Below are 25,984 nucleotides of genomic sequence, written 5' to 3' on the forward strand. Positions count from 1 at the left end.
CCTGAGTTGTAAATAGGGGGAGAGCTGTATAGGGAAGGTATGTCAGATGGGTGCAGTATATATTAAATAAACCACAAAACCCTAAAAAAATTCAGGAAACCCAAGAGATAAGAAGGCACATGACGCTCCTTGCCTGGGGTGCCATTTGGTCTAGGGCTGGCCCTGACTGAAGCCAATGGAGCTCTGACAGTTCACACCAGCTGAGACTCTGCCCCTGTATTTATGCAGCGTGGCTAATTCAGGACTACTATAAAAACCTTAACCTTGACATACCCTGAGAACGGGTCAGAGTTTCAAAAGTGCCTGCGTCACTCAGGAGCCTAAGGTCCATTTTCAAAAGTAATAGGCACCGTGGTGCCTATTTCATTGCAAGCCAGTGGGATTTAAGGTCATGAATATTTAAATTGCTTCTGAAAATTTTACCCTTGATGTCAATGGGTATTGGAGAGCTAAATTCCTTTGAGGTACATTTCAAAGGTGTTTTAATATATTTCCATTTTTCCTCTCTTTGAAGGCTCTATATAGATAGAAGAATGCAAAGATAACTCCAATACATTTAAGGACTTTGAAACATTTAGTAACATTTTTTTCTGTAAAATATGTGTGCACACAATATATTTATAGTGGTGTGCTACAATGGTTTTATCGGAAGCCAGTGTAGCTCATGGAGAGGGGAATGGGCGGGAACACAGGAGATCAGGGTTCTATTCTTGGCTTTACCATCGGGGAGGTGACTTGTCCATGGTCACTCTGCCTGTCTCCCACTCTGTAAAATGGGAGAATTATATGTACTCCTCTTTGTAAAATGCTTCTGAGACCCTCAGATGAAAAGTGCTCCGTAAGCATAAGCTTGCATAGTGAGTGGATATTTTGCGGGGGAGGACCTGCATAGTTCATACAGTGCCTCATGAATAATGTGACCCTTCATCAAACCCTTTATATCACACCATATTATTATGCATTTTCTCTCTCTCTCAAAAAGTGCGTGGTTACATTCACACACTCCTTCTACTGAGGATTTTTAGGTAAAAGAAAGGTAAAGTACTAACAAGTGCACTCTAGCACTATTCACACCAAATAGCTCTTTAGAGTTGCTTAGAAAGAATGAAGTTGTTTTGAGCTGTTTAGGTGGTGTAATGAGCCCATCTACTTGATCAGCGGAGCACTAGCCAACTAAACAAAATAAACGGAATAAGATCCATATGAACAACAGCTCAGACATGTATGATCTATATCATGATATGGTGGAAGTGGATTCCATAAAACAATATTAAATAGATTCTTTGCACAGTATTATAGTTTAGTTCAGTAACTGAAAAGTCAATGATTTCACAGTGTATGCACATAAGTTATATGGGCATCTGGATGATCTGCTGTTTTCCTATTGCATTGACCTGGGTAGGACAAGCTAATGCTAATATAATGTCACAATTAATGTTCTAGGAAGCCCGTGTGTTTTTATTAGTCTGAGAACAGAGCGTGTAGAAGTGCATGGTGAGAGCTGCTAGGCTCTGGGCGATTCCCATGGAAGTCAAGGGGCACCTGTCCATTTACAGTTTAGACTCCAGCCTTACAGAGTAGGCTTCTAGTTTGTTCTCTCCATTTTTTGAGTTTGTTTTCTGTGCTTTATAGAAGTTGAACATTGGCAGAGACCCCAAGTCAGTGCTTCCTGATTCTTCTTCACACAATGGGTAAAGTGATCCTCTGGCTAGGACTTACAAGGAGAGGCTGAGGGAACTAGATTCATAGATTCATAGATACTAAGGTCAGAAGGGACCATTCTGATCATCTAGTCCGACCTCCTGCACAGCGCAGGCCACAGAATCTCACCCACCCACTCCTATGAAAAACCTCACCCATGTCTGAGCTATTGAAGTCCTTAAATCATCGTTCAAAGACTTCAAGGAGCAGAGAAGCCTCCCTCAAGTCAACCATGCCCCATGCTACAGAGGAAGGCGAAAAACCTCCAGGGCCTCTCCAATCTGCCCTGGAGGAAAATTCCTTCCTGACCCCAAATATGGCAATCAGCTAAACCCTGAGCATATGGGCAAGATTCACCAGCCAGATACTACAGAAAATTCTTTCCTGGGTAATTCAGATCCCATCCATCTAATATCCCATCTCAGGGGATTTGGCCTGTTTACCCTGAATATTTAAAGATCAATTACTTACCAAAATCACATTATCCCATCATACCATCTCCTCCATAAACTTATCGAGTAGAATCTTAAAACCAGATAGATCTTTTGCCCCCACTGCTTCCCTTGGAAGCCTATTCCAAAACTTCACTCCTCTGATGGTTAAAAACCTTCGTCTGATTTCAAGTCTAAACTTCCTGGTGGCCAGTTTATACCCATTTGTTCTTGTGTCCACATTGGTGCTGAGCTGAAATAATTCCTCTCCCTCTCCTGTATTTATCCCTCTGATATATTTATAGAGAGCAATCATATCTCCCCTCAACCTTCTTTTAGTTAGGCTAAACAAGCCAAGCTCCTTAAGTCTCCTTTTATAAGACAAGTTTTCCATTCCTCAGATCATCCTAGTAGCCCTTCTCTTTACCTGCTCCAGTTTGAATTCATCCTTTTTAAACATGGGAGACCAGAACTGCACACAGTATTCTAGGTGAGGTCTCACCAGTGCCTTGTATAACGGTACTAAAACCTCCTTATCCCTACTGGAAATGCCTCTCCTGATGCATCCCAAAACCGCATTAGCTTTTTTCACAGCCATATCACATTGGCAGCTCATAGTCATCCTATGATCAACCAATACTCCAAGGTCCTTCTCCTCTTCCGTTACTTCTAATTGATGCGTCCCCAACTTATAACTAAAATTCTTATTATTAATCCGTAAATACATAACCTTACACTTCTCACTATTAAATTTCATCCTATTACTATTACTCCAGTTTACAAGGTCATCCAGATCCTCCTGTATAATATCCCGATCCTTCTCCGAATTGGCAATACCTCCCAGCTTTGTATCATCTGCAAACTTTATTAGCACACTCCCACTTTTTGTGCCAAGGTCAGTAATAAAAAGATTAAATAAGATTGGTCCCAAAACCGATCCCTGAGGAACTCCACTGGTAACCTCCCTCCAACCTGACAGTTCGCCTTTCAGTAGGACCCGTTGCAGTCTCCCCTTTAACCAATTCCTTATCCACCTTTGATGTTCATATTGATCCCCATCTTCTCCAATTTAACTAATAATTCCCCATGTGGCACGGTATCAAATGCCTTACTGAAATCTAGGTAAATTAGATCCACTGCGTTTCCTTTATCTAAAAAATCTGTTACTTTTTCAAAAAAGGAGATTAGGTTGGTTTGGCACGATCTACCTTTTGTAAAACCATGTTGTATTTTGTCCCATTTACCATCGACTTCAATGTCCTTAACTAATTTCTCCTTCAAAATTTTTTCCAGGACCTTGCATACTACAGATTTCAAACTAACTGGCCTGTAGTTACCCAGATCACTTTTTTTTTCTTTCTTAAAAATAGGAACTATATTAGCAATTCTCCAATCATTCGGTACTACTCCTGAGTTTACAGATTCATTAAAAATTCTTGCTAATGGGCTTGCAATTTCAGGTGCCACTTCCTTTAATATTCTTGGATGAAGATTATCTGGGCCCCCCGATTTAGTCCCATTAAGCTGTTTCAGTTTCGCTTCTACCTCAGATATGGTAATATCTACCTCCATATCCTCATTCCCATTTGTCATGCTACCATTATCCCCAAGATCCTCTTTAGCCTTATTAAAGACTGAGGCAAAGTATTTGTTTAGATATTGGGCCATGCCTAGATTATCTTTAACCTCCACTCCATCCTCAGTGTTAAGTGGCCCCACTTCTTCTTTCTTAGTTTTCTTCTTATTTATATGGCTATAGAACCTTTTACTATTGGTTTTAATTCCCTTTGCAAGGTCCAACTCTACTCGACTTTTAGCCTGTCTCACTTTATCCCTACATGTTCTGACCTCAATTAGGTAGCTTTCCTTGCTGATCCCTCCCGTCTTCCACTCCCTGTATGCTTTCTGCTTCTTCTTAATCACCTCTCTGAGATGCTTGCTCATCCAGCTTAGTCTACAACTCCTTCCTATGAATTTTTTCCCCTTTCTTGGGATACAGGCTTCCGATAGCTTCTGCAGTTTTGATTTAAAGTAATCCCAGGCCTCCTCTACCTTTAGATCCATAAGTTCTTTAGTCCAATCCACTTCCCTAACTAATTTCCTTAATTTTTGAAAGTCAGCCCTTTTGAAATCAAAAACCCTAGTTGCAGATTTATTTTTGTTAATCCTTCCATTTAGTATGAACTGAATTAGCTCATGATCACTTGAGCCAAGATTGTCCCCTACAACCATTTCTTCTATGAGGTCCTCGCTACTCACCAAAATTAAATCTAAAATGGCATCCCTCTAGTCGGTTCAGCAACTACTTGATGAAAGAATCCATCAGCTATCGCATCTAGGAAAATCTGAGCCCTATTATTATTACTGGCACTGGTCCTCCAGTCTATATCTGGGAAGTTAAAGTCTCCCATGATCATGCAATTTCCATTAGTATTTACTTTATTAAAGACATTAAAAAGGGCTCTATCCATATCCAAATTAGATCCCGGAGGTCTATAGCACACCCCAAGCACTATCGTAGGAGAGGCTTTACTAGTTTTTTTCCCCAATGTAATTTTTGCCCAGACGGACTCTGTCTTAGCCATTGCATCGCTTCTTATTTCTTTACATTCTACCTCAGCATTGATATACAATGCTACTCCACCCCCTTTACCTTTGTTTCTGTCTTTCCTAAACAGCACATACCCTTCAATACCTGTAGTCCAGTCATGACTACTATTCCACCATGTTTCTGTTATCCCTATAATACCTGGTTTCACTTCCTGCACCAGTAGCTCTAGTTCCTCCATTTTGTTACCTAGGCTCCTCGCATTGGTGTATAAACATCTTAATTTTTGCTGTTTGGCATCGCTCACATTTTGTACCCTATTAGGCACAGTCATTCTACAGCCAGTATAACCTATTAGATTAGTATCCACACCGCCCTCGCTCCTTATATACATTCTCCTACCCACAGCTGTATCCTTTCTTACTTCGTCTTCTTCCCTCTCAATGCTAAAATGGGTTTATTTAGTCTACAGAAGAGAAGAGTGAGGGGAGATTTGATAGCAGCCTTCAACTACCTGAAGGGGGGTTCCAAAGAGGATGGAGCTCGGTTGTTCTCAGTAGTGGCAGATGACAGAACAAGGAGCAATGGCCTCAAGTTGCAGTGGGAGAGGTCTAGGTTGGATATCAGGAAAATCTATTTCACTAGGAGGGTGATGAAGCACTGGAATGGTTTACCTAGGGAGGTGGTGGAATCTCCATCTTTAGAAGTTTAAGGCCCAGTTTGACAAAGCCTTGGCTGGGACAATTTAGTGGGTGTTGGTCCTGCTTTGAGCAGGGGATTGGACTAGATGACCTACTGAGGTCTCTTCCAAACCTAATATTCTATGATTCTACGATTTCTTGGGATTGTTTAAAAGGTGCCTGATTTAGTCTCAGAGGAATCACAGTGGATCACATCCACAAGAGAGGAAATTCAGAAAGTTGCCAAAAAATCCAGTCCCAGCCATTATTGGTGTAGCAGGGGACTTTTCTGATGAAAATGAACAGCATTTTCAGCTTTGTGCTGAACATCTGGAGTGGTATTTTATGTCTCATGGAATTACTCAAAGAAAAAGACAGTGGCCCCTGAAGTCAACTGCAAAATTCCCATGTATTTTAGTGGGGCCAGGACGTTATACTGCAGAGGAGAGGAAACATCCACCTCTCCCAATACAGGATCAAATGACGCTCTCAGCTCCAGCAGTGCAAATGTGGAGTAGCCCCACTGAAACAAGCAAAATGACTCTAGATTTGCACTGATGTGACTCCAAACAGAATTTGCCAGTCAGATGGAAATCTGAGTTAAAAATGGGTTTAGGACATAAAATTAACTTTATTGTAGAATATTACCAGCTATGTTTTTGCTATTGCTTAGCAAGGGGAACACTGTCTGAATACCTGGGAAAATTAAAGAGAGAGACTTGTCATTCTGGGCCATTTCTAGATGTTGTCTGAAAGGCTTTTCTGTGGTTTGTTCTGAGCTAGGAGACCTGAGCACTTGTAAAACCCTCCTCCCGCCCCTCCGCTCCTTCAGAGCAGAGCCTTGGCTTTGGAGCCTTGGCTTTGGAGAAGGACCATAGAGCTGAAGTGACAAAGGGAAGTTTCTAAAGTGTTTAGAAGTAAACAGTTTAAAAACCAGTGATTAGAACAGCATGGTCCCAGTTTGGAGGAGAAAGGGACCCAATGCAAGATGCATGTCCTTGGAAACAGAACAGTGGTTGTGCTCCTGTTAAAGGCTAGATGGGTTGGAAGTGAGGATGCTGCGAGCTTGCTGAAGAGCATGCCCTTTACACTGGACCCCACAGGAGGGATCAAAGAGAAAGCCATTAGGCAGCGCTAAGTACCTCACTGAAGAACATGAGGAATTGGAAAAGGCAGCACCGGAATTGCTGGTTAGCACCGAGAAAATAATACACTGGGCAGTTAATGAGCCTGCACGCTATGGATGCAGTTTCTCAAATTGCATATGGACTGTCTCAAACACAATTTGGTAACAGTGAGAGCCAACTTAGAGCCAACACTATGCGCCAGATTGGCCCTGACCCTTTTGAGTGCTACTGGGGAAGGCGGGGAATGGAAAGTGGAGAATGGGACAAGGAGCCTTATTCCCCCTCCCCTCCAAAAAGGGTCAGGGACAACTACCGTCTCTGTGCTCAGGACTGTTCAAGGTCTGTTCCCCATGCTTTCCCCATCCCAAGAGTCGTGAGGAGCACAAAAAAGAGGGCAGGTAGGTACAGGGCCATGGCTGAACCACAGCCAACAGCAGAAAGGGCAGGCTGTGATTCCCACTGTGCACCAGGGGAAGGGATTATACTTTCTAAGGCACAACCCCATCCTGCACTCACCCAGGGGTTCGCCAACATTCCCGCACTTAGGGATGTGCCTAAATGGCACTATTTTACCCAGTGTGCACAAGACAGAGACTTTAGCTTTGGGGAAAATTAAGGTAAAAGCAGAATGTTGTGATAAACCACACAGTCCAAATCTGATTTTGACAAAGGGGTCAATTCCATCAGTGTTGGAGCCATTATAGGTTAAATCACCTATGTCTGCACTGATTCCAAGTATAGAAAGTATCCAATACCCAGGCAACATCATGTGTACAGTACATTGACATGTTTGGGGCTGGATTGGGTCTAATAAAAAGTGTGCAGGCTCATCTGCCTGTACCAGTGATAAGATGGCACAAGTTTGCAAGACAAGACCAATATTGGTTAACAAGGCATTTAGGGAGACCAAGAATTCATTAAGATGTTCAACGGTGTTAGAAACTCTGAACTCAAATTACAATTCCTGCTAGCCTGTAACACAGGATCAACAGGAACTGGTTTAGTCATCTAACCTAAAACACCCATCTCTTGGTGTGATGTTACACTCTATATTCTTCATAGAAATATTGTTATGATATGAATATGGCATAACTAAGATACATTTTATGCAAGATGGGTCATGTGAGGTATCATTGGAAACGTTATGATCTACTGAATGTGTTTACCCAATTTGTATGCATGTATTGTTTTTGTACCTGAAGTTAGGAATATTGACTATGTAACAATTACAACTGTGTGTGTCCTTGGGGGGAACCCCCACCAGACAGTAGCCAATCAACCTGAATGAAACATTTAAGAAGGACAATAGAACTTTGGAGATACTAATCTCCCACCATCCTGAGAAGCTTCCTGGGATGTTGCTTTGACACTGCAGGATCATCTGATGATGTCACCTGGTACATAGTACCACCTTGGACACTGCTGGTATTTTTCCACTGGAAACAAAGGGTTCCCACCTTATGCAAATTCTATTTAAGGCTGGGGAGTAAATCAATCAAGACTCGTCTCCATTGCCTCACGGTCCAAGAAGGAAGATTGCTAAAAAACACTGAAAGAGAAAGGCAGGGGTTGAATCCAGGCTGAGACAGGGGTCCAGTCTGTAAAGAGAAATAACTGGAACTCTAAGCTACAGAAACTCTGCAACTTGCCTAAAACAACATTTAAGGTGAGAAATTACAATTTGTAACCTGTTTCATGAGTGTATTAAGCTTTGTTTGTGTGTTTTGTTTTATTTTCTTGGTAATCTGCTTTGTTTTGTTTGCTATCCTTTATAATCACTTAAAATTTACCTTTTGTAGTTAATAAACTTATTTCTTGTTTATTTCAAAACCCAGTTTGTGCAATTCATATCCGGGGATCTTTCTATACAGTGCAAGACAGTATTATTTTGGGTTTATACCCAAAGGAAGTGTGCACTTGAATGCTGGGCACTCCCTGAGCTGATTCCCTCAATACAGAGCTAATCTAAGTGTCTCTGTATCCATCTGCATCTGGGTGTGGCCTTACCTGTGTGTGTGCTAGAGAAGGCTTGAGGGCCTGGCACAACTAGGACAGGGTGAGGAAACCCAGGCTGGTGGAATGGGTGGAACCAGTGGGACCCCAGCACATCAGGTGGCATCCCAGATGGGGGGATGAACATGTCACACTTGGGTTTTTCATTTTTCCCAAAAACAAAAAACTGGGCTCAGACAGAAAAGCCTGGGTTTAGCGTCATGAAATTCCATGAGTTTCCACACTGATTATAGACCACAAGCCTCTTGTTAAAATTCTTGGACTGGAAGTGGGTAGAACAGCTGAACTAGCTACCAGATTACAGAGCTGGGCTCTGAACAAAGTGTCTCATCCCAGAGATCTTGGGTGCATGCTATCTATACACCAAAGAAATACTGTTGAACTATCATCCCCAGTGGCTATCAAAAGTGAAGAATCCACAACCCAATTTTTCAGAAAATCCTGGTTGGAAAACACTCTCCCTATTGACTATGAAATAAATGGCAGCAGACTGTATATGGTGAGGTATCCTTAGGATTACATACATATCCCTGCAAGCCCAACATCTGCCAGAATTACAGGGAAACCACCCTGAAATAGTTAAGTCACTATGCATCACAACATGTGCCATGAAATGCCTGCTATTCTATCTTGTCGTCCAGAGAGAAGATTCCAATCTAATTTGCAGAGAAAAAACAAGCAAGTGTTTATTATAACAGCTGATGATAATGGTTCTAAATAGTATGACCTTTAGCATAGAAGTAACCGAGAAATTTGTTTTCTGCATGTTCACTCTCCTTAGATGTCAGATCAGACATCAGTCTCCATGTTGCGGGTCAGGCACACCCAATCCTCTCCTGGGGCAGGGCATGCTTCTTGATAAGCCTGTGGTCATGCCTGTGCACCCCCAGCTTGGGGCAGTGCAGCCTAGCAGCCTGACTCAGTCACTGGCCTCCAGCTCAGAGGTGTGCAGCCTAGCAGCCAGAGTCAGTCACTGGCCCCCAGCTCAGGGATGTGTGGCCTAGCAGCCAGAGTAAGTCACTGTCAGGATGGGCCACCACCCCAGGCTGGGCAGCAGCCAGGATGGGGGACCCAGGCCCTCCCTCTCAGGTGGGTCCCAACCCAGAGTCCTGTCGGTGGCAGGGTTACCTGCCACCAGCTCAGCAGGGATCCAGCCAAAACACACCAAGCTAGTTTCTGGTTGTCCAACCAACTCCCCACAAAGACTCCCTGGGTTACTTCCTACCCATTTCGCCATAACTTGTGGCTTCCTAGTTTCCCTGGTTCCTTCTCCCTCGGTAGTGTCCGGAGCCTGGGGATTGAGGGTTGCTGTCAGCTGGCTGGCCTCCACATTGTAAAGTGCCCACATGCCTTCAGCAGGAGCCAGCAGCACACCTCCTTCCCCTACAGCAGTCAACCCAGACTGAGCCAGGCTGCTCCCTCTTATACAGGTGTTGCACTTCGAGCATGCCTAGTAGGGCCATGGGGATGTGGTTTTGTCAGCCCATAGTGAGGGGCGTGCACTCAGGACAGGACACTCCAAAATTCACATCTAAGGAATTTCAGACATTCTTTATGGAGGATGATAGAAAGCATACTAGGTCAGCTGCTTAATGTAAAGTTTAATATGAACTCAGGAATCAGTTTGAGTAAGAGAACAGGCATAGCACTATATTACTTTTTGCCAAAATATACTCTCTCTCTCTTTCCCTAAATAGTGAAATATTGTAGCTTGGAGTCCATTCTGATGCCGTTTTGAGAGGGAAGTCAAGGCACCATAGGCCAAACTCTACCCATGGATACAGATGTTCACCTCCTATAGAGGTCAATGAGAGCCATACACATTCATCCATAGTAGAGTTTGACTCTGTGATTTGTTCCTTTTGAGTGCAGGAAATAGTTTAAAGCAGCCTGACCATGCTACTATTATGCTGGAGGGCATTAATGGCTGCCATCAAGCAGGTCTTTGATCTATTAGACAATCACAGACCCTTATTTCAGATTAAATGGAAGGAGCAGTTTACTCCTTTATGACTCCAATACTCCAATACTCCTTTATGACACGATAGCCAGAAACAATAGGAGGCTACTACCATAGGCACAGGGTCATCTGGCAAAGCCTGAGCCAAACTCTGCTGTAAGAGGGTTCCTTTTGAACTGGGCAAACATAGATGCTAGGACATTGTTGGCAAGCTGTGTGTGCATTAGAGGCAGGAATCCAGCAAGAGAAATAGTTGTTACTGTGGCCTTCAAATGGGCAGAGAAACAGCTTCTTGGCATACAACTCACTGGAGGGACAGACTTAGAAATAGTAAGGGAATGACTTGCTGTTTGTTTTTAATCGACTATGTTCAGGGAGACTGGACTTTGGGTACAGTCTTTATAAATAAACAGGATTGCACCAAAGTGTATATACCTGACTTGTTTCATCCATTTCTGCTCGTAACAGAAACAGGTCTACAAGTCCCCACCCAAACATTGGCTAGCCAAAAGGGGCATGCTATTGAATGTTGGAAGGTGGGCTTTCATTTCCTTTAGCATAATACAGTTTTACGAAGGACAAACTTTCCTTTTAAGCAACAGAGACGAGACTTCCTAAAGATAAAAAGCTGAAGTCATCAAACAACTTAATTTCCGGTTTGAAATGTTGCCATCACAGTGGTTTCAGTCAGTATGTAGATCAAGTGCTCTGGAGGGGGAAAGGAGAGGAGAGAGAGAATGTGTGAGTGACTGAACAGTCTAGCCCCACCAGGTTGGCTTGTGGTTCATTCTTCAGATTTCTTTGTGGGGGTGGCATCTAAATTTGCAGCCCACCATTATCATCATGATAGTCTGGATACTCGCTGCTCTCAGCTTCATTCAAGTTGCTGAAGTAACAGGTAAACCATTTTGATTCTTTCCATTTACTTTTCTGGACCATCATTAAGATGCAGGAGAATGTATTTCGATGCAGGTGACTAGTTACCGCAGGCTGATAAAATGGATTTTGTTTTTGTTTTGTTTTTTTTAATTGCAATCTTCTCCAAATTGGAGCCTAAGAGCTTTTTTATTTGACTTCTCTTTAGGTATGTTTTGGAGTCAGGATTTGTTCCCTGGCATATATCAGTTTTGAACATACTACTGCTATCTTGGTGGGTTCTCTTTATTTTAGGATCCAAACTGTTTTGATGACTACATTTCTTTCAGTGTATATATTTCTGTAACCTCCAGAGTGTCCAATGTGCAGCCTATATTCCATTGAAAGTTCACCCTGTATAAATGGCTGCAGGACTGAGCCCTAACAATACTTAGTGAGAATTAACAAATATGTAAAATGGATAAAAATAGAGGGTTTTTTTCTAGGACTATCATGAGTTGTTAATGGTTGGTTTAAAAAAAAATCTATTGCTCCCTACTGAATAATCAATTTCCCTCTGAAAACAAAAAATGTCTATTTGGAAATCTTAAAATGTTACTGAATATTTTAAATCTTCAGTTGTTCTTGCTTAGCTTACTCTATGTATTGTTATCACCTCTCCTATGCAGTTTTAGAAGCTTCATAATTGCCACATCTTTCAAGGGGACATATTAGAATGCAAAGCAAGGCAGAGAATGATCGTTTTTGCTAGGATAATCTCAAGTCAAAGTATTACTGAAATCATTGGTCTGTGAATTCATGTTGTCAGCTCTTCTCTAAATGTCAGCATTTGTATATTTACAGGAAAAGAGATGAACAGAAAACAGTCCTCCTAACAGAACTAGTCACATGTAGACCATTCTTACATTGCTGCTGTTGCCTGACAGAAGAATTAGAAAAAAGGAGTTAGAAACAGTTCTTACATTTTTCTGCAATTCTCTTCCCTGGTTAAGGATATTGTAATTTGCATGAAATTAAGATCAATATTGCTTCAGAGTTCATCAGCTTCTGCTTCTTATTTCTCTCCTGAAGTTATAATTCTCTGTTTGTAACATCATAATTATTTCCACAGCAGGCAATGGGGTTGTCACAAACAGATGATTATTACCGATTATTACAGATGAGTGGGGATAAGCAACAGGAGTAGGTGAACAGTGTGGGGGGTGGGAGTGGGGGAACAATCAATGAGGTGCCAGCAGCTTTAAGGAAATCCTTTGAACTGCTGTATATATTAATGATGCTCTGACACACTGCTGTTGGCCCAGATCCTACAGACACTTGCATGCTTGCTTAACTTTAAATACTTGAGGATTCCTATTGGTTTCAGAGGGACTACTCAAATGTTTAACGTTAAGCACGTGTATGAGCTTGCAGGATGAGAGCTTAAATGAGCATTTGCCATAGGTTTCTTCTCCACCTTGTCTTTATATTTAGATCCTCAGATCAGAGATGCTTAATAAATGGACATTATTATTGTTGGGCCAAATGATGCAGTCCTTATATAATCCAAATGGCCATTAAAGTCAATGAGAACATTGCCTGACTAAGGCCAACAGGACTGTCCCATTATTATTATCGTATTATAACACTATCTCAGAGAACGCTGTATGTTGACCTGAACCACAATCTTTGCATTAGTGTTGACAAAAAGGTTCTTTTTTCTTGCTTGTCTTTCTAGCTGAGTAATTATTTTACTGTAATCTAAGAGGCAGCTAGAATATTCTGCCTGCAGTGTGTGTTTCATAACCAGTCCTGGTTGGTTCTCTGCATATGGTGTAGCAAATGATCCCACCCTTGTACTACAGAAAATCTGCTGGCTCATGGTTTTTCTGGGTTAAAAACCGACCTGTAACCCACCCAGGTTACTAGTACATAGAATGATCTCTGGTGTGTATGCAAGGTGAGCAGTGGTTTACCAGACACTAGGATCACATCAACACATTTCCTCTTCTTCGAACAAGTTAAACAGACCCCTGGGCCCTGCAAATTAAGAAATTGTGCTTAACTAAACCAGTAGTGCATCTCCTGGTATTTATTACCTTTCTTCATACAGTACTTAATGTAAGGAAGGGGAGATTAGCAAGGGCATGAGACTCTCATGATCAGGAGAAGTGGATCAGAGTAGGATGTTTCATTTCAGGGGAAGCTGCATATCATAGACAGTTGGTTGAATTAGCCAATAAAAAACCCCAAAAGTAACAGAGAAAAGACCCTTCTAAGCATCTTGAAAAAGACTGGAAGTAGCTGAACAGCACAAATTGGTAGCCTTAAGTCAGAATTGCTTTTTTTCGGTACCATATCTGTGTATGTTTCTGTTTATAGGTTTTTTAGGCCTCTTCAATTTCCTCCATTCCCGAGGCATTCAAATGGGCCTTTTCTCTATAATGTTTATGCAGAACAACAGTTTAGCTGTTCAAAACATCATCCCATACTCCTAACAAAGGCAAAACAACTATTGTTTTCAATATCAGTACAGTATGGGAGAAAAGAAGGAATAAAATTATTTGCTTCTCTGGTCTATCAATCAAGCGTAGGACGATTTTAATCACTTGCTGGCTATGCATGGAAAATCAATTATTCTTCCTTACTTTTATGTTTTCTCTGTTTCTCTTCCTGGGCCTCAATGACTTCAATGGAGTTTTACCTGCGTAAGGTGTATGAGATCAGAAAGTCAGTGTTTTACAGTTATTAAGTATGGTTAAGATTTTTTCATGATGAAAAGTCCCAAATTCTATTATAATATAAATTTAATATGAAGAATGTGGTGTGAAATGCTTTATGACAAGGAGATCTTACACAGACTATGTGCAACAGTTGCTTATAAAACCGAAGGCCCCGATCCTGCGAAAGCTTATGTATGTGCTTAATTTACTACAGAGCGTGGATCCACCCCAGACTTTAAGACTTTTATGAAATTGTAAATAGTGATTTCTCATAACTGCTGCGTTCTGGGCTGGGTAAGGCCAGGTGCAGTCATGGCTCTATATAGATGTTTATTATTATGTAGCACTTACACCGGAACATCGCCTTTGGAAATAGCAATCATAGCCCTATTTATGGGAAACGATTCACAAATGGAAACACCTACTAAATGTTTCAATGTTTTACCATTTTAACAAAGCCCAAGTGACATTTATAAGAAAAGTATTTTCATGAATTCAAGATAAACTTGAACTATGCTTGGGCAGTGTGTTAGTACACCAGCCTCTTAGAGACCTAGGTTCAAATTCTATTTACTCACCCAGATTCAGCTCCTGTTGAGGATTTATTCAAATCCTGTTCTGGTCACAGGTGACATGAGAGATTGATGGGCTAATCTTATTCTTTTGTGGACCGAATATACATTTTGGCATGACTGATTTTCTCCAACAGACAGAACCACAAGAGAGGGATAAGAGGCCTTGCCGGAGGCTGGGACTCGGGTAGAGCTGCATGCTGAGGTCACACAACACTTGCTTGCATTATGCCCCCATCAATGCCCATAGCTTTCATGAGGAATAATTTGTTCCACATAATGATGAACAAAACTGCTCAATCTGTTTAGGTGGTGATGTGATGTAATATAGCAGAGGCACCTGACAAAGCTAACCCTGGTTCTCAGCTTGAACAAAACATTTGTAAACAGTCCTCATCCACTGACCCATGCAATACACTTTGCTCATGCTATTAAGGCATCTTGTATTCCATATGCTTGGCTAATGAAGAACAAGAACCTATGCTAACATCTAATCTGCATCAGAGGGCTCACAGATTTGGGTGCATGGCCAAGAAATAATTTTGGGTAGAAAGGCCAATAGATTTGAATCTCATATTGTCAGCAACACATTGCTGCAGTGCAAAAATGATCCGATACTGCAGTTGAATAGGGGAGTTCAAGATACTTGGTGTTACACACCGCACATCTGAGATTAGAGACCAGCCTATGGCAGCAAAGCACCGGGGAAGGTTACTGGGCTCCTTAGAAGAGTCTAAACAATGCCTTGAGGGGCTTGGCTCAGTGATGAGACTTCAGAGGGTTCCCCTTTGCCCCTAAGCAGGACTGGCCAAAAGGATCTGTTTTTTCTTCATAAGTGTTTGTGACAGCTTTGCAGGTGTTTCTCTAATCTGCTAATGTTTTTGGAAGTTTCTGATCAAGGACACTTACTTAGATTGGGAGCCCACTGGAGCAAGGAGCAGCTCTTTGTTATACATTTGTTCAGCATGCACCCTGGCCTCTAGGCACCACCGCAATCCTACTACCAATAAGAACACGTTACCCGCAACTCCTCGTTCTCCAGTTATCTAAAAACTAGGCAACCCTCACTCCCAGTAGGATTCATAGGCCCCAAATATGATATATATATAAAAGAATTCTGCTAGCGTCTTGCACACTCCAGCCCAGGTCATGTATTCATTTTCTTGCTAGATTGAACCACTTCCAGCTACCATGTTTGGAAAAGGTGTTAAACCGAGGCTACAGTCAGAGCTAAAATATTTTAAAACAGCACTTAATTAAAATAGATTAGCTAACACATTTCAAAAGCAGACAAATGAACCAAACATTTAATTCCCCTAGTGTAGATAAGGCCTTAGACAGCCAAATAGTGCTCTCAGCAGTCTTGGGACAATGGGACAGAATCCAAAATCTGGACCACTTTCTGCCAGTGTAAGGGAACTCCCTGCTCTAAGTTAGTTTCTTGCTCTCCTTGGGGCAGGGCCTCCTGGGTTTTGCAGACACAGGAAGGTAGGCAAGATTTGCAGCAATATGTACAAGTTTGTCTCCCCCGCACTAGTATACACAGTGCTAGTCAAGCTGAAGCAAGGGGCCTCAGGAGAAATGACTGGAATCTTCCTCTCCCTTGCATTCTTCTCTTGCTAGAGAGGGGGCTCTGCAAAGCCAGTATGCAAAGCCTGCTCTCTTTCTTCTTCCTTAGAGAACACAAAGAACCAGAGGCTAGCAAGCAGTTCCTGGAGTGGGAGAATGGCTAGCTTCCGCAGTAGTGAGTTAAGCTGGCAATCAAAGAACTAATGCTGGCTGTAGGGATGCACCCGTCTTACGTATATTCAAGACGCCAGTTGGTTGGTAGTCTCTGTTATCTGCCCCTAGATCAGTTACTGGCCAACATGCCCTTTCCTTTCCCAGATTCCTCTGCGTTTCTCTCCGTCCAAGTCCTCCATGTTTGCTCTACCCGCTCCCCCAATGCTTCCTCCCCATCTCCGGCTGCTCCCCCTATCCTTTTCAACAGATGCTTTCCAATTGCTGGTAGGCCAGTGAACAGAGAGTTCCTTAGGGCAGTTTCTGAACCTCTTCTTCTGCTAAGCCACTGGTCCGCCACCCACTTCTGTTCTTCCAATCAGTCATTTGAGGAATGGGGACAAGGTCTTCTACACTCCCACTAGCTTAGATAGGACCTTTGCTCCCACTCCATTTATTCCCTAGCCCCTTTAAGAGGTTGAGGAGAAGGATAGAAGGTTTTGAAGCAGAAAATTGGAGGGGGACATAAACTGGGGCAGAAACAGTTTCCCACTCAGCATCCCCTGTGACTGTGCCTATGGCTTGGCTAGATAGAGCCCACAAAGGCCTAGTGTAAAAGATCTGCACAAAGACTTGTGTGGTCACACACCTGCACTGTTGTGAAAGCTTTGCTGTTAGTAAGAGTTGTTCTCCCTCTCACTTCTTTTCTCCGCTCTCCAAGAGAGTGTAAGGTCTCACTTAAATAAGCAGCCTTCTATGCAGTCCATTTCAGCGATTTAACTCCTTTTGGCACCTGGTAGTACAGAGAGACCCCAGTGATGTGGGAAACAAAAAAACACATCGTTCTTATGTATCAGGCCAGTTAGATCAAGTAGGATTCTGCCTTTATAGGAAGTGTATCTTCGGGCCATTAGTGTGCTAAATGCCATGGAACTAAGTCTTTGTCACCATCTTATGGCTGGTCCACATAAGAGATTACTACAGCATCTAGCAAGAGGAATTTTTTTTAACTCAAGTTGTAGAGGCTCATGCCATGCTAAAGGTATTAAGGTCAAATTCCAGTGATGGCCCAACTGGGCGTCAGTTACACCATCAAGCTATTTGCCTTTTAATAAGGTTGTTCTTGGAACAGAAGGCCTATGTATAACAGTGGTCCTCTTTTTTTGTTGCTTGGTAGGCTAGATATTAAATACATATTTCAACTTAGTGGTGTCCACTAGGACATTCTATTCTAAGGAATGAATACACTGGTGTGTCTATAACTGGGACAGAAGTTAGAGCTTCAGTATTAAATGTCACACTTGTAATCCAGCTCAGAATGAACATACCCTTGATCACACTGGTAGATACACAGTCTCAGTGGGTACCGGTAAGTTGAGCAATTGCACTAGCAGGATGTGATATTTTTTTAAAATCATATAATTTATTTTATAAATCAGTATTTTTTTCCATCCTCCCTCCCAGAAAACAAGATTTTGGTGGAACAGCCGCCTCGAATCATGGCATTTAATAAAAATGCTACCTTGGCTTGCAAATATGCCTATAATGGAACTGGGAACGAATTCAGAGCATCCCTGAATAAAGGAACAGACAGAGCGGTTGAAGTCTGCTCTGTTTCCTGGAATGGTTCCTTCCACAACCATCATTCAAATAAAGAATTCAACTGCCTTGTGGCAGTTGATAGCCCTACAAAGCAAGTGAATTTCAGTCTTTGGAAGCTGAATACCGACCAAACAGATATTTACTTCTGCAAAATTGAGGTCATGTTTCCGCCTCCTTACATCTACAATGACAAGAGCAATGGGACTGTCATTCATGTGACAGGTAAGACACAAAATCATAATTGTCCAATATCCTTTTCCTTACATGTACACCTTAACGCTAGAGCTCACAGCATTGGAGGTTCCCTGTCAGGTACGTAATGACTATTTCTCAGTGAAAGGCAAAATTCCTCTTCCCCCAGATAATGGGTCTAGCAACCTGCCACTTTCCTCTGATGGCCATAGAATTTACAGAAGAGTGTTGGAGCAAGGAGTCAATAAATGGAAATTAAAGTTATTGCTTTTATGTTCTCTGACTTTTTTTCTATTCTGTTTCTTTAAGAGATGCCTTCCCAAACACCAGAAATTAAATCTGCAACGCCTTTTTGGGCTCTGGTGGTGACTCTTGGATTTCTGGTTTTCTACAGTGTGCTAATAACTGCAGCGTTTGTTATCTCCTGGGTAAGAAATGAATTTTTTTTCTTGCTTTATGTGACTCAGGTACACCCCCACCCTTCCACCCACCAGCTTTTGCCCAGCTTATACAGTCACCTTCCACAGTTATTGTCATCTTCAGTTTAAAAACAGCAATGATTCTTCACTCTGGTTGCTCATCCATTCACAGGAAACAAAATCTGACAGCCCACTGCACTCACATCAGTAACAAGGCTCCAGACCAGAGTCCTAACCCTGGCAGAACTCTGGCTGGGGCTTTAGTAGGAGATTTGACTATGTCAGAGTTCCAGGCTCTCACACATTCCGCCCCTAATAACACTGGGTTGAATTGTCCCCACTCATAATAAAACCAACAGGAGAGGGGGCAGAGGCAGGAAAACAGCAAGAAGCCCCTTGTAAACTACTTCCTAGGTTATTCTCTAGAAGGATGTGACAGACCATGGAGTCCACCTACAATATGCACAGGTCCTCTGGCTCAGCAGTTAGCTAAGCCCTTCCATAAGGCTTCATTTTGCCTCTGCAGCAACTCTCCCTCTTTCCTACCCTCCCTGGTAGCCTGACTCCACTGGACTCCCTCTGGCCACTACCCTTGCTCTACCATGGAGTGGGCGACATAGGAAAGATAATGCTGTCTCTGAATCTTTTCTTTTAAAATATCTCTGGAGCAATGACACATCTCTGACACACCCTGGCTCCATCCTCTTCTGCCTGATTGGGTACACAGATCTGCAGGGCCAGGGAGAAAGGAGATGCAGACGTGGAGGCAGCAGACATCCTCTTCTGTGCATGGATGTGGGGGCGGGGTTTGATCCCCATATTGTATAGAGTACAGCTAGATTATTTAACTCATGTGCAGGCTTGAATAGTGACTATATAGGAGAAATCTCCTCCTTCCAGTCTCTCTCTCTCTCTTTCTCTTTTTAAATATATATTGTCAATGAATTACAAAGTAATCTGCCTGCAATTCCCTGACCCCCTTCAGATTAAACCCTACATTTGAGTACAGAAACCCAGTCCCATTGCCAGACAAGGTCTCTAAATTGCATCAGCATTGTCATACAGAGACCCAAAGCTCATTGCAATGAGAATCCCTGATGATATGCGAGCTGGATCAGGCATGACCATTAACAAATTTAAAGCCAGCAAATACTCTCTTCTCCCCCACCCCCACTGAGGAGATTTGCTCTGATTTTGTCATAGGAAAGCTAAAATAGTACAACCAATAGGTGAAATTGCTATGTAGCATCTGTGCCTTGATGAAATACTGTCATTTCAGATCCAAAAGTTCGAGTCTGAACAATTTGCTCTCTGCTGTTTGGATTTTCTCGCTCTTACATCTCAGATACAGATTCTTACTAAGATGACACACACTCCTACGGACAATGGCAGTGTAGCATTCTGATTCTGTGCTGTGCTTGCTTCATCCATTTTTACCTGCTGCTGGTATCCTCTGAATAACATGTATTCAGAGTGCAGACATACTTACAGTGCTGTTGGATGTAAATAGAGCTGGCTAATAAAGATTATGGGTCCAAAAAAGCTACCCACAATGACAGTTTCAGCTAGGCCAAACCCTAAATCATTCTGTGTTCTTACACAGCTTTTGACCTCTGTTGAGAAAAAGTGCTTTGCTCTCCAAATCTGTCAGTCCTACATCTTCATCTTTGTACAGTCAGGCATTTATTCATGCTACTTAAATATTTTAATAAGGCAAAAATAACTCAGACTTAGCTAGAGGATTTTAAAATTGTACATTTGTCTATCCACACACATGTATATATCTACGTTATAGATTATATACATGTACAAGCATACATGTATGTATCTAATAATTTAGATACACACTGCATAGTTGATAAGTAATATAATTTACTTTTGCAAACTTGAATGAATGAAACTTGGTCACCATTTTAAAGTCAGGAAATATTCAGGTTGTTATAGTAACCTTAACTCCCCCATGTTGCACATATCGAACACAATTTTGCACCTCCAGGGATATCTGTACAACTGCCATCCAGGTCAGTTAGATTAACACATGCATATCTGAGCGTAGAATTGCACTCACTGTATTCTAAAATATTATGTAGCAGTAAAGCTAATAATCCAAAATATTCCATCTGTGCCTGTCACTAGGTGAAATTTAACATTTCTTCATTTCAAAGAGGGGGAAAATAATCTCCTTAACATTATATTTATATAAGAGTGGTTTTTTTTTAAAAAAAAAAAAAAAAGGAGATTGGAACTCTGAAACCCCAATCTTCCTACTGGCTTCCCTGTGTACTTCAATTACTGCAGAGTCAGAAGTACACAACTGAGGAACTCCACAGTGAAATACCAGCATAAAATATGTAACTAACCTTTATGTATGTTATTCTATAGAACTGACATTTACTGCTCAGCTGAGTTGCTTATAACTCCGGATGTAAGGCCTCTCTCATATGTGTATATATAAATAGACATACATACACACTTTACATGCTTTTCAGGCAAATTGTTCTGTAGGCTGGCCTTCAGCGAGGACTAGCCATTTGGAAACCTGAGCAGATTGAATTGTGTTTGTGCGTGTGGGCACATGCATGCACACACACAAGAAGAGTCACAAGTATTTTGGAAAAATTATATGTTTAGTCCTTACTAAAGTAAAAAATACAGACTTTGCTCAAGCTTTTGAAAATATTTCAAATGCAATAAATTTCAGCAAAAAGATGTTTTTAGCAAGTTACAGCCATAGAGGTGTGATAGAAGGGAGGCCCACTGCACAGTCGCTAATTCACAAGGGATTAACCTAGGTAGGAATAATGGCCTAGAGGATAGGACACTGAGCTAGACTGCAGAAGCCATGGGTTCAGTTGCTTGCTCAGCCACAGACTTCCTCTCTGACTTCAGGCAAGTCATGTAATCTACCCTGTGCCTCAGTTTGCTATCTGCAAAATAGGGATAGTGCTTTCCTAATGCACAGGTTACTGTGAGGCAGAAGTCCATTAATGAGTGTGAGGTATCGTACTCAGGGCCAGATAGATGAGAATAACCTCACCTCTGCTTCCTTCACCCCTCAACCAGCAGACTGCAGATAGTTTGGGAGATGGAAGACAGGGCTGCACAGTTACATACAGGCAGGAGGAGTTTTCTGTCACTCTTATTTTGTTTACATGAGCAATTTTTTAAAATTTTCTAGTTAGAAGCTAGGAAAACCCCTTGCTGACTGCACTTGCTTTACTTCTGCTGAGTCATTCCTCCTGCTAAGAAGGAGGTTAGAAGAGAAGTTAGAACACAATCTTAGTTTACAGCATTCGCTACCAGGAGATCACTCTAATAGCATAGCTTTCTCTGCAGGTGGGCTGCTGGGCCACCGACAGGAGAGGAGGGAAAATTTCGCAGAACATTTTATCTGACTACTCATGCTGTTTTTTAGATGAATTTATTTAATTTTAGGCACTTGCTTCAGTGCTTTCCTGAAAAAGCCTTGGGGTATAATTCTGAGTGGTGAATATGTTTGATAATATTATGACCTGCTTGGACAATTCATTAATTGGAAAGGAGGAAAAACAAATCAAGTCCTTTATTCATTATGAGAGCAGCTTTAACAAACACTCTGGACTTATTGCACAAAGACTTTTAAAAAATTATTTAGCCTGTGGAGGAAAAACTAATTGCAGAAATGTTTTCATACTTTCCCCCCTGTAGTGGAAAAAACAAGAGGAACAGAATTCTGACGAGTGACTACATGAACATGACGCCACGCCATCCTCTTGGCCCAAAGAACAAGCATTACCAACCCTACGCACCAACTCGGATACACACTGAATACCGATCTTGGGAACCATGACTATCTGCTTACCAAGCTGCTAATACCCTTGGTGTGCTTTTACTCTGCTGTGTGCACTTGGACGTGAAAGGACAGCCTGCCATTAGTTTGTCATATCTGTTATATTTGATGACATCTCTACATCATAGCAAGTACCGGTCAAACTTTAATTGATGCTGTGTAAAAGTAGGTTGTTTTCTCTGATGGCTGAAAACTAGCTACAATTCATGTTCACGCTTGATGGTGGGTAAGGGGGAAAGATAACACTGGATCCAGTACAGGGTATATTGTTCACTGTTGCAACTACTGATCTTTCCCAATCACTTTTGCCTTATATTGAACGTTAATTTCTACTTAGAAGTATGTTTAACTTGAAGAATTATAAATCTCTTAATTACAGCCCTAGTTGGTTACCATTAAATATGATACCAAGCAAACTGTTGATGCAAAAATTGGTCCCCTCTCACTTCAAAGAGGAGAACCCAGTTTCAAGTTCCAAACATATGCTTAAAAGAATAGGGGAGGGTTTCAGCTGTAGGGAAAAGTCAGCTGTGAGCCATGTGGACCATTAGATTATTCCACAGATGGGCTGTAATGACAGATCCAGCACACTTGAAATCCACTATACATTAAATGTGTGATTCTTAAGTTCTTAAATTGGTAACTGTGTAAGGGGAGAGGACCCTCCCATGAAACAATTTCATACAGTGAGAAAGCAATCAACCTGCAAGGCAGGTTTGGAACAACAGAGGATGAAGAAAGATCTGCAGTCATCATGAAGAGAACCCTTTTGCACTATGTTGGCCTACAACAAGGAAACACCAGGACTTGGCCAAAGTCATAGGAGAAGCAGGTGAGAAAATCCTCATTAGAGCTTACTGAGGGCTGATTTTCAAAAGCGGGCCAGATTTTTGAGTGCTCAGCACACACAGTCGGGGGCCGATTTTTAGCAGAGCTGAGAACCCAGTGTGCACACAACATCTCCTGAAAATCTGTCCATGTAGTCTGGTGCCTAAATAGCAGCTGAGCTTTTTTTAAAATCTGGCCACAATGCTGAGTGATCAGATCATTTGAAAATTTGCTCCTAAACACCCTATCAACTCCCTCAACTTGCATTGCTATCAAGAGGAACTGAAAGCTCAGCACTTTGCAGGACTGTTCAGTACCTTGAAGGATTAGGCTGTAACTGGGGCTTACTGTTCTTATATAGACTTTTCTCTAGGCATGTTCCATGGAGGAGTAAAACAAGGGCTAGAATAAAACTCGTTCAGTGATTTTCATGTGGCATGTTGCTTTTAATGATGACTCCAAAACTGCAGTAGGGTCAGCTCAACACAAAAGCTACTCCCAAGCTTAGAAGAAGAGGTTCCTTTACGGTTCTCTCCATTCCTTCTAGAGCTGAGCAAAAGACAGAATTTCTGTCTGTGTGAAAATTCTGATAATTCTACATTTGTTTTCGTCTTAAACCAGAACAAAAAGATCCCTGGTTTCGATCTTCCACAAAGCTTATGGGCAACCCTAAACCACCACCGCACAAACCATGGCAGATGCGGAAACTTGATACACTAATGGAACATGAAAAACTCTCCAGTATGCGACTGAGGTCACCCAGAACAGTCCATGGAATGTAAAACAACTCAATGCCTGATTCACAAATACAGAGGAGGCATCACAGCGATATACTCCACCACTCTTGATGCAATTACCAGACAACCACCTAAATGTAAAATTATAGTTGTTGCTCTATAGCTACACATCAGCCATATGAAGAAAAAGAAGGACAAAAATTTGAAATACCAATTTTTTTCACAGAACAGAAATTCCGAAAAATTTTGATTCAGAAATGGTGAAACAGTCCAAGTCAACATTTTCAATAGAAATGCAATGTTTTGACATTCCTGACTCAAAATGTTTCATTTAATTTTGTTGATCTGACTGGAAATGCATAGTTTTAGTCAGTTCAACATTAAACTGCGTTTTCTTACAGAGCCACATTGCCTCATGGGAATTCAGTTCAGGAGTTTGATGTCCTTGTTCTCAACTATGGACCAGGCTCCTTGGCTGGACTACATTTCCCATGATACAACTGCAGTAATATGAGTCCCATGACAGACTACTCAGCTTGGTCAGAGAGGAGACAGTGTTGCATCATGGGAAATATAGTCAGGCCAGGGAGTCCAATCCATTGGGGGGGTGGGGCGGAGCGGAGGCTGGAGGCAAACTCCGAGTCCCATGAGCCAATGCAGCAAAATAGGGAAATGCAGGTTAATGTAGAACTGACTCAGAATGAAACATTTCTGGTCAGTTTAATAAATGGAAATATTCCAAGTGAGGTTGAACCAACCCTGAGCTCAATATTTTGATTTGGGTTCCAAAGGGAAGGGAAAAAATCAGAAATTCAGGAAAACTGAAATTTTCCTACGAAAATATTTTTGCAGAAATTGCATTTCCTGTCAGAAAATCATTCTGACAGAAGATTCCTGATCAGACTTAATTCATCCTGTCTAATTGAAAACTGTACAGGGTTAAGTGCTTGAATATGCCCCAGGGAATAATCTTGTGTTAATAAGGGAGTGCATAGGAAGACCTAACGGGGCTTTTCCTTCTTCCCTTTCTGGGCTGGATTGTATCCCTGGCAGGAAGCAGGCGCAAGGCAGGAACTGTGCTGAGATGCTGAGAGTCACAGTCTGGGCCCTGCTTCTTCCTTGTGCCATGGGAGAAGTGAGCGGTGCTGCTCCTTTTGCTGCCAGAGCCTACTTTGTCTCTCTGACCTAGCTCCAGTGCACTGGCTGGTGCTTTGGGAGGGGTGGAGCCAAAGTGCTGCCCACCCCCTGCCTTCACAGCCTGTCCACTCCCTACATGGATGTGGGGGATGGCAGGCCAGTGGCAGCTACTTGCCCCACTGTGTAGGGCCTAGCAATTTGGGTGATTCCTTACTCCCCTGCAGCAGAACTCATACGTGAGTCCTCCATGGTAATTTTATGGATATTATCATATAATCACTGACTGCGTCATCTTACTGGGCTTCTGAGCCACAAATCACTGCCAAGGATTTCATCCTGTAATTTAACAGAGTCCTGTAATTAGAATATACTGTGAAAATAATGTCTTATCCTCTGGCACAAGTATAGCACAAATATGTATAGAAAGCAAAAATACACAGGGGCAAAAATTTCTGGTTTAAAATTGCATATGCATTTCCAGACGTGAGAAGTGTGTATATTTCATTGTGTCCCCATGCCTTAGAGTTTTTACTGTACTTTTATAATTTTCTTTTAAAACTGTTAAGAGATGCTGTAAAGTAAATTTTGAATACGTTGTAAGGCCTGACAGTAAAAGACAAGTGTTACTTTTTAATGCAATTGTTAATATTATTTGTTTTCTCTCCCCTAACACTTCATTGGGTTTCAGTTTACATGTACAGACAGTAGCCGTGTAGTATTCTAATGCACAGTGCTTTGTACTTCAAGTATTCAGTAAGTATTTGATAAACAAGTGAAACCATCCTCAATATTTCCACACTGGAACCCTACGGGCCCGTTTCCAAACAAAAGTTAATTCATGGTGGGTAACCAAAAAAGGGGCACAACTAATAAAGACACAACAAAAGTATACATGTGTGGGGAGGACCGGG

General features: G+C 41.9%; 1 protein-coding gene and 1 long non-coding RNA gene across 2 annotated transcripts in view; one reads left to right on the forward strand and one right to left on the reverse strand.

Annotated features, from left to right (window-relative positions):
• Positions 1–5,757: 5,757 nt before the first annotated feature.
• Positions 5,758–25,984, reverse strand: part of LOC122458184 — a 28,320-nt gene continuing 8,093 nt past the window's right edge. Inside the window, exon 3 of the long non-coding RNA XR_006278089.1 lies at positions 5,758–8,026. This is a non-coding gene — a long non-coding RNA (uncharacterized LOC122458184). The remainder of the gene's footprint in view (positions 8,027–25,984) is intronic.
• CD28 (CD28 molecule) lies at positions 11,146–25,712 on the forward strand. Its single transcript, XM_038422018.2, is given in 5 exon segments — positions 11,146–11,358; positions 17,794–18,153; positions 18,433–18,551; positions 22,230–22,232; positions 22,234–25,712. Coding segments are annotated over 5 exon segments (675 nt in total). The 5' UTR covers positions 11,146–11,303; the 3' UTR covers positions 22,372–25,712.

The sequence above is a fragment of the Dermochelys coriacea genome, chromosome 11, assembly GCF_009764565.3.
Source record: "Dermochelys coriacea isolate rDerCor1 chromosome 11, rDerCor1.pri.v4, whole genome shotgun sequence".
Lineage (NCBI taxonomy): Eukaryota > Metazoa > Chordata > Testudines > Dermochelyidae > Dermochelys > Dermochelys coriacea.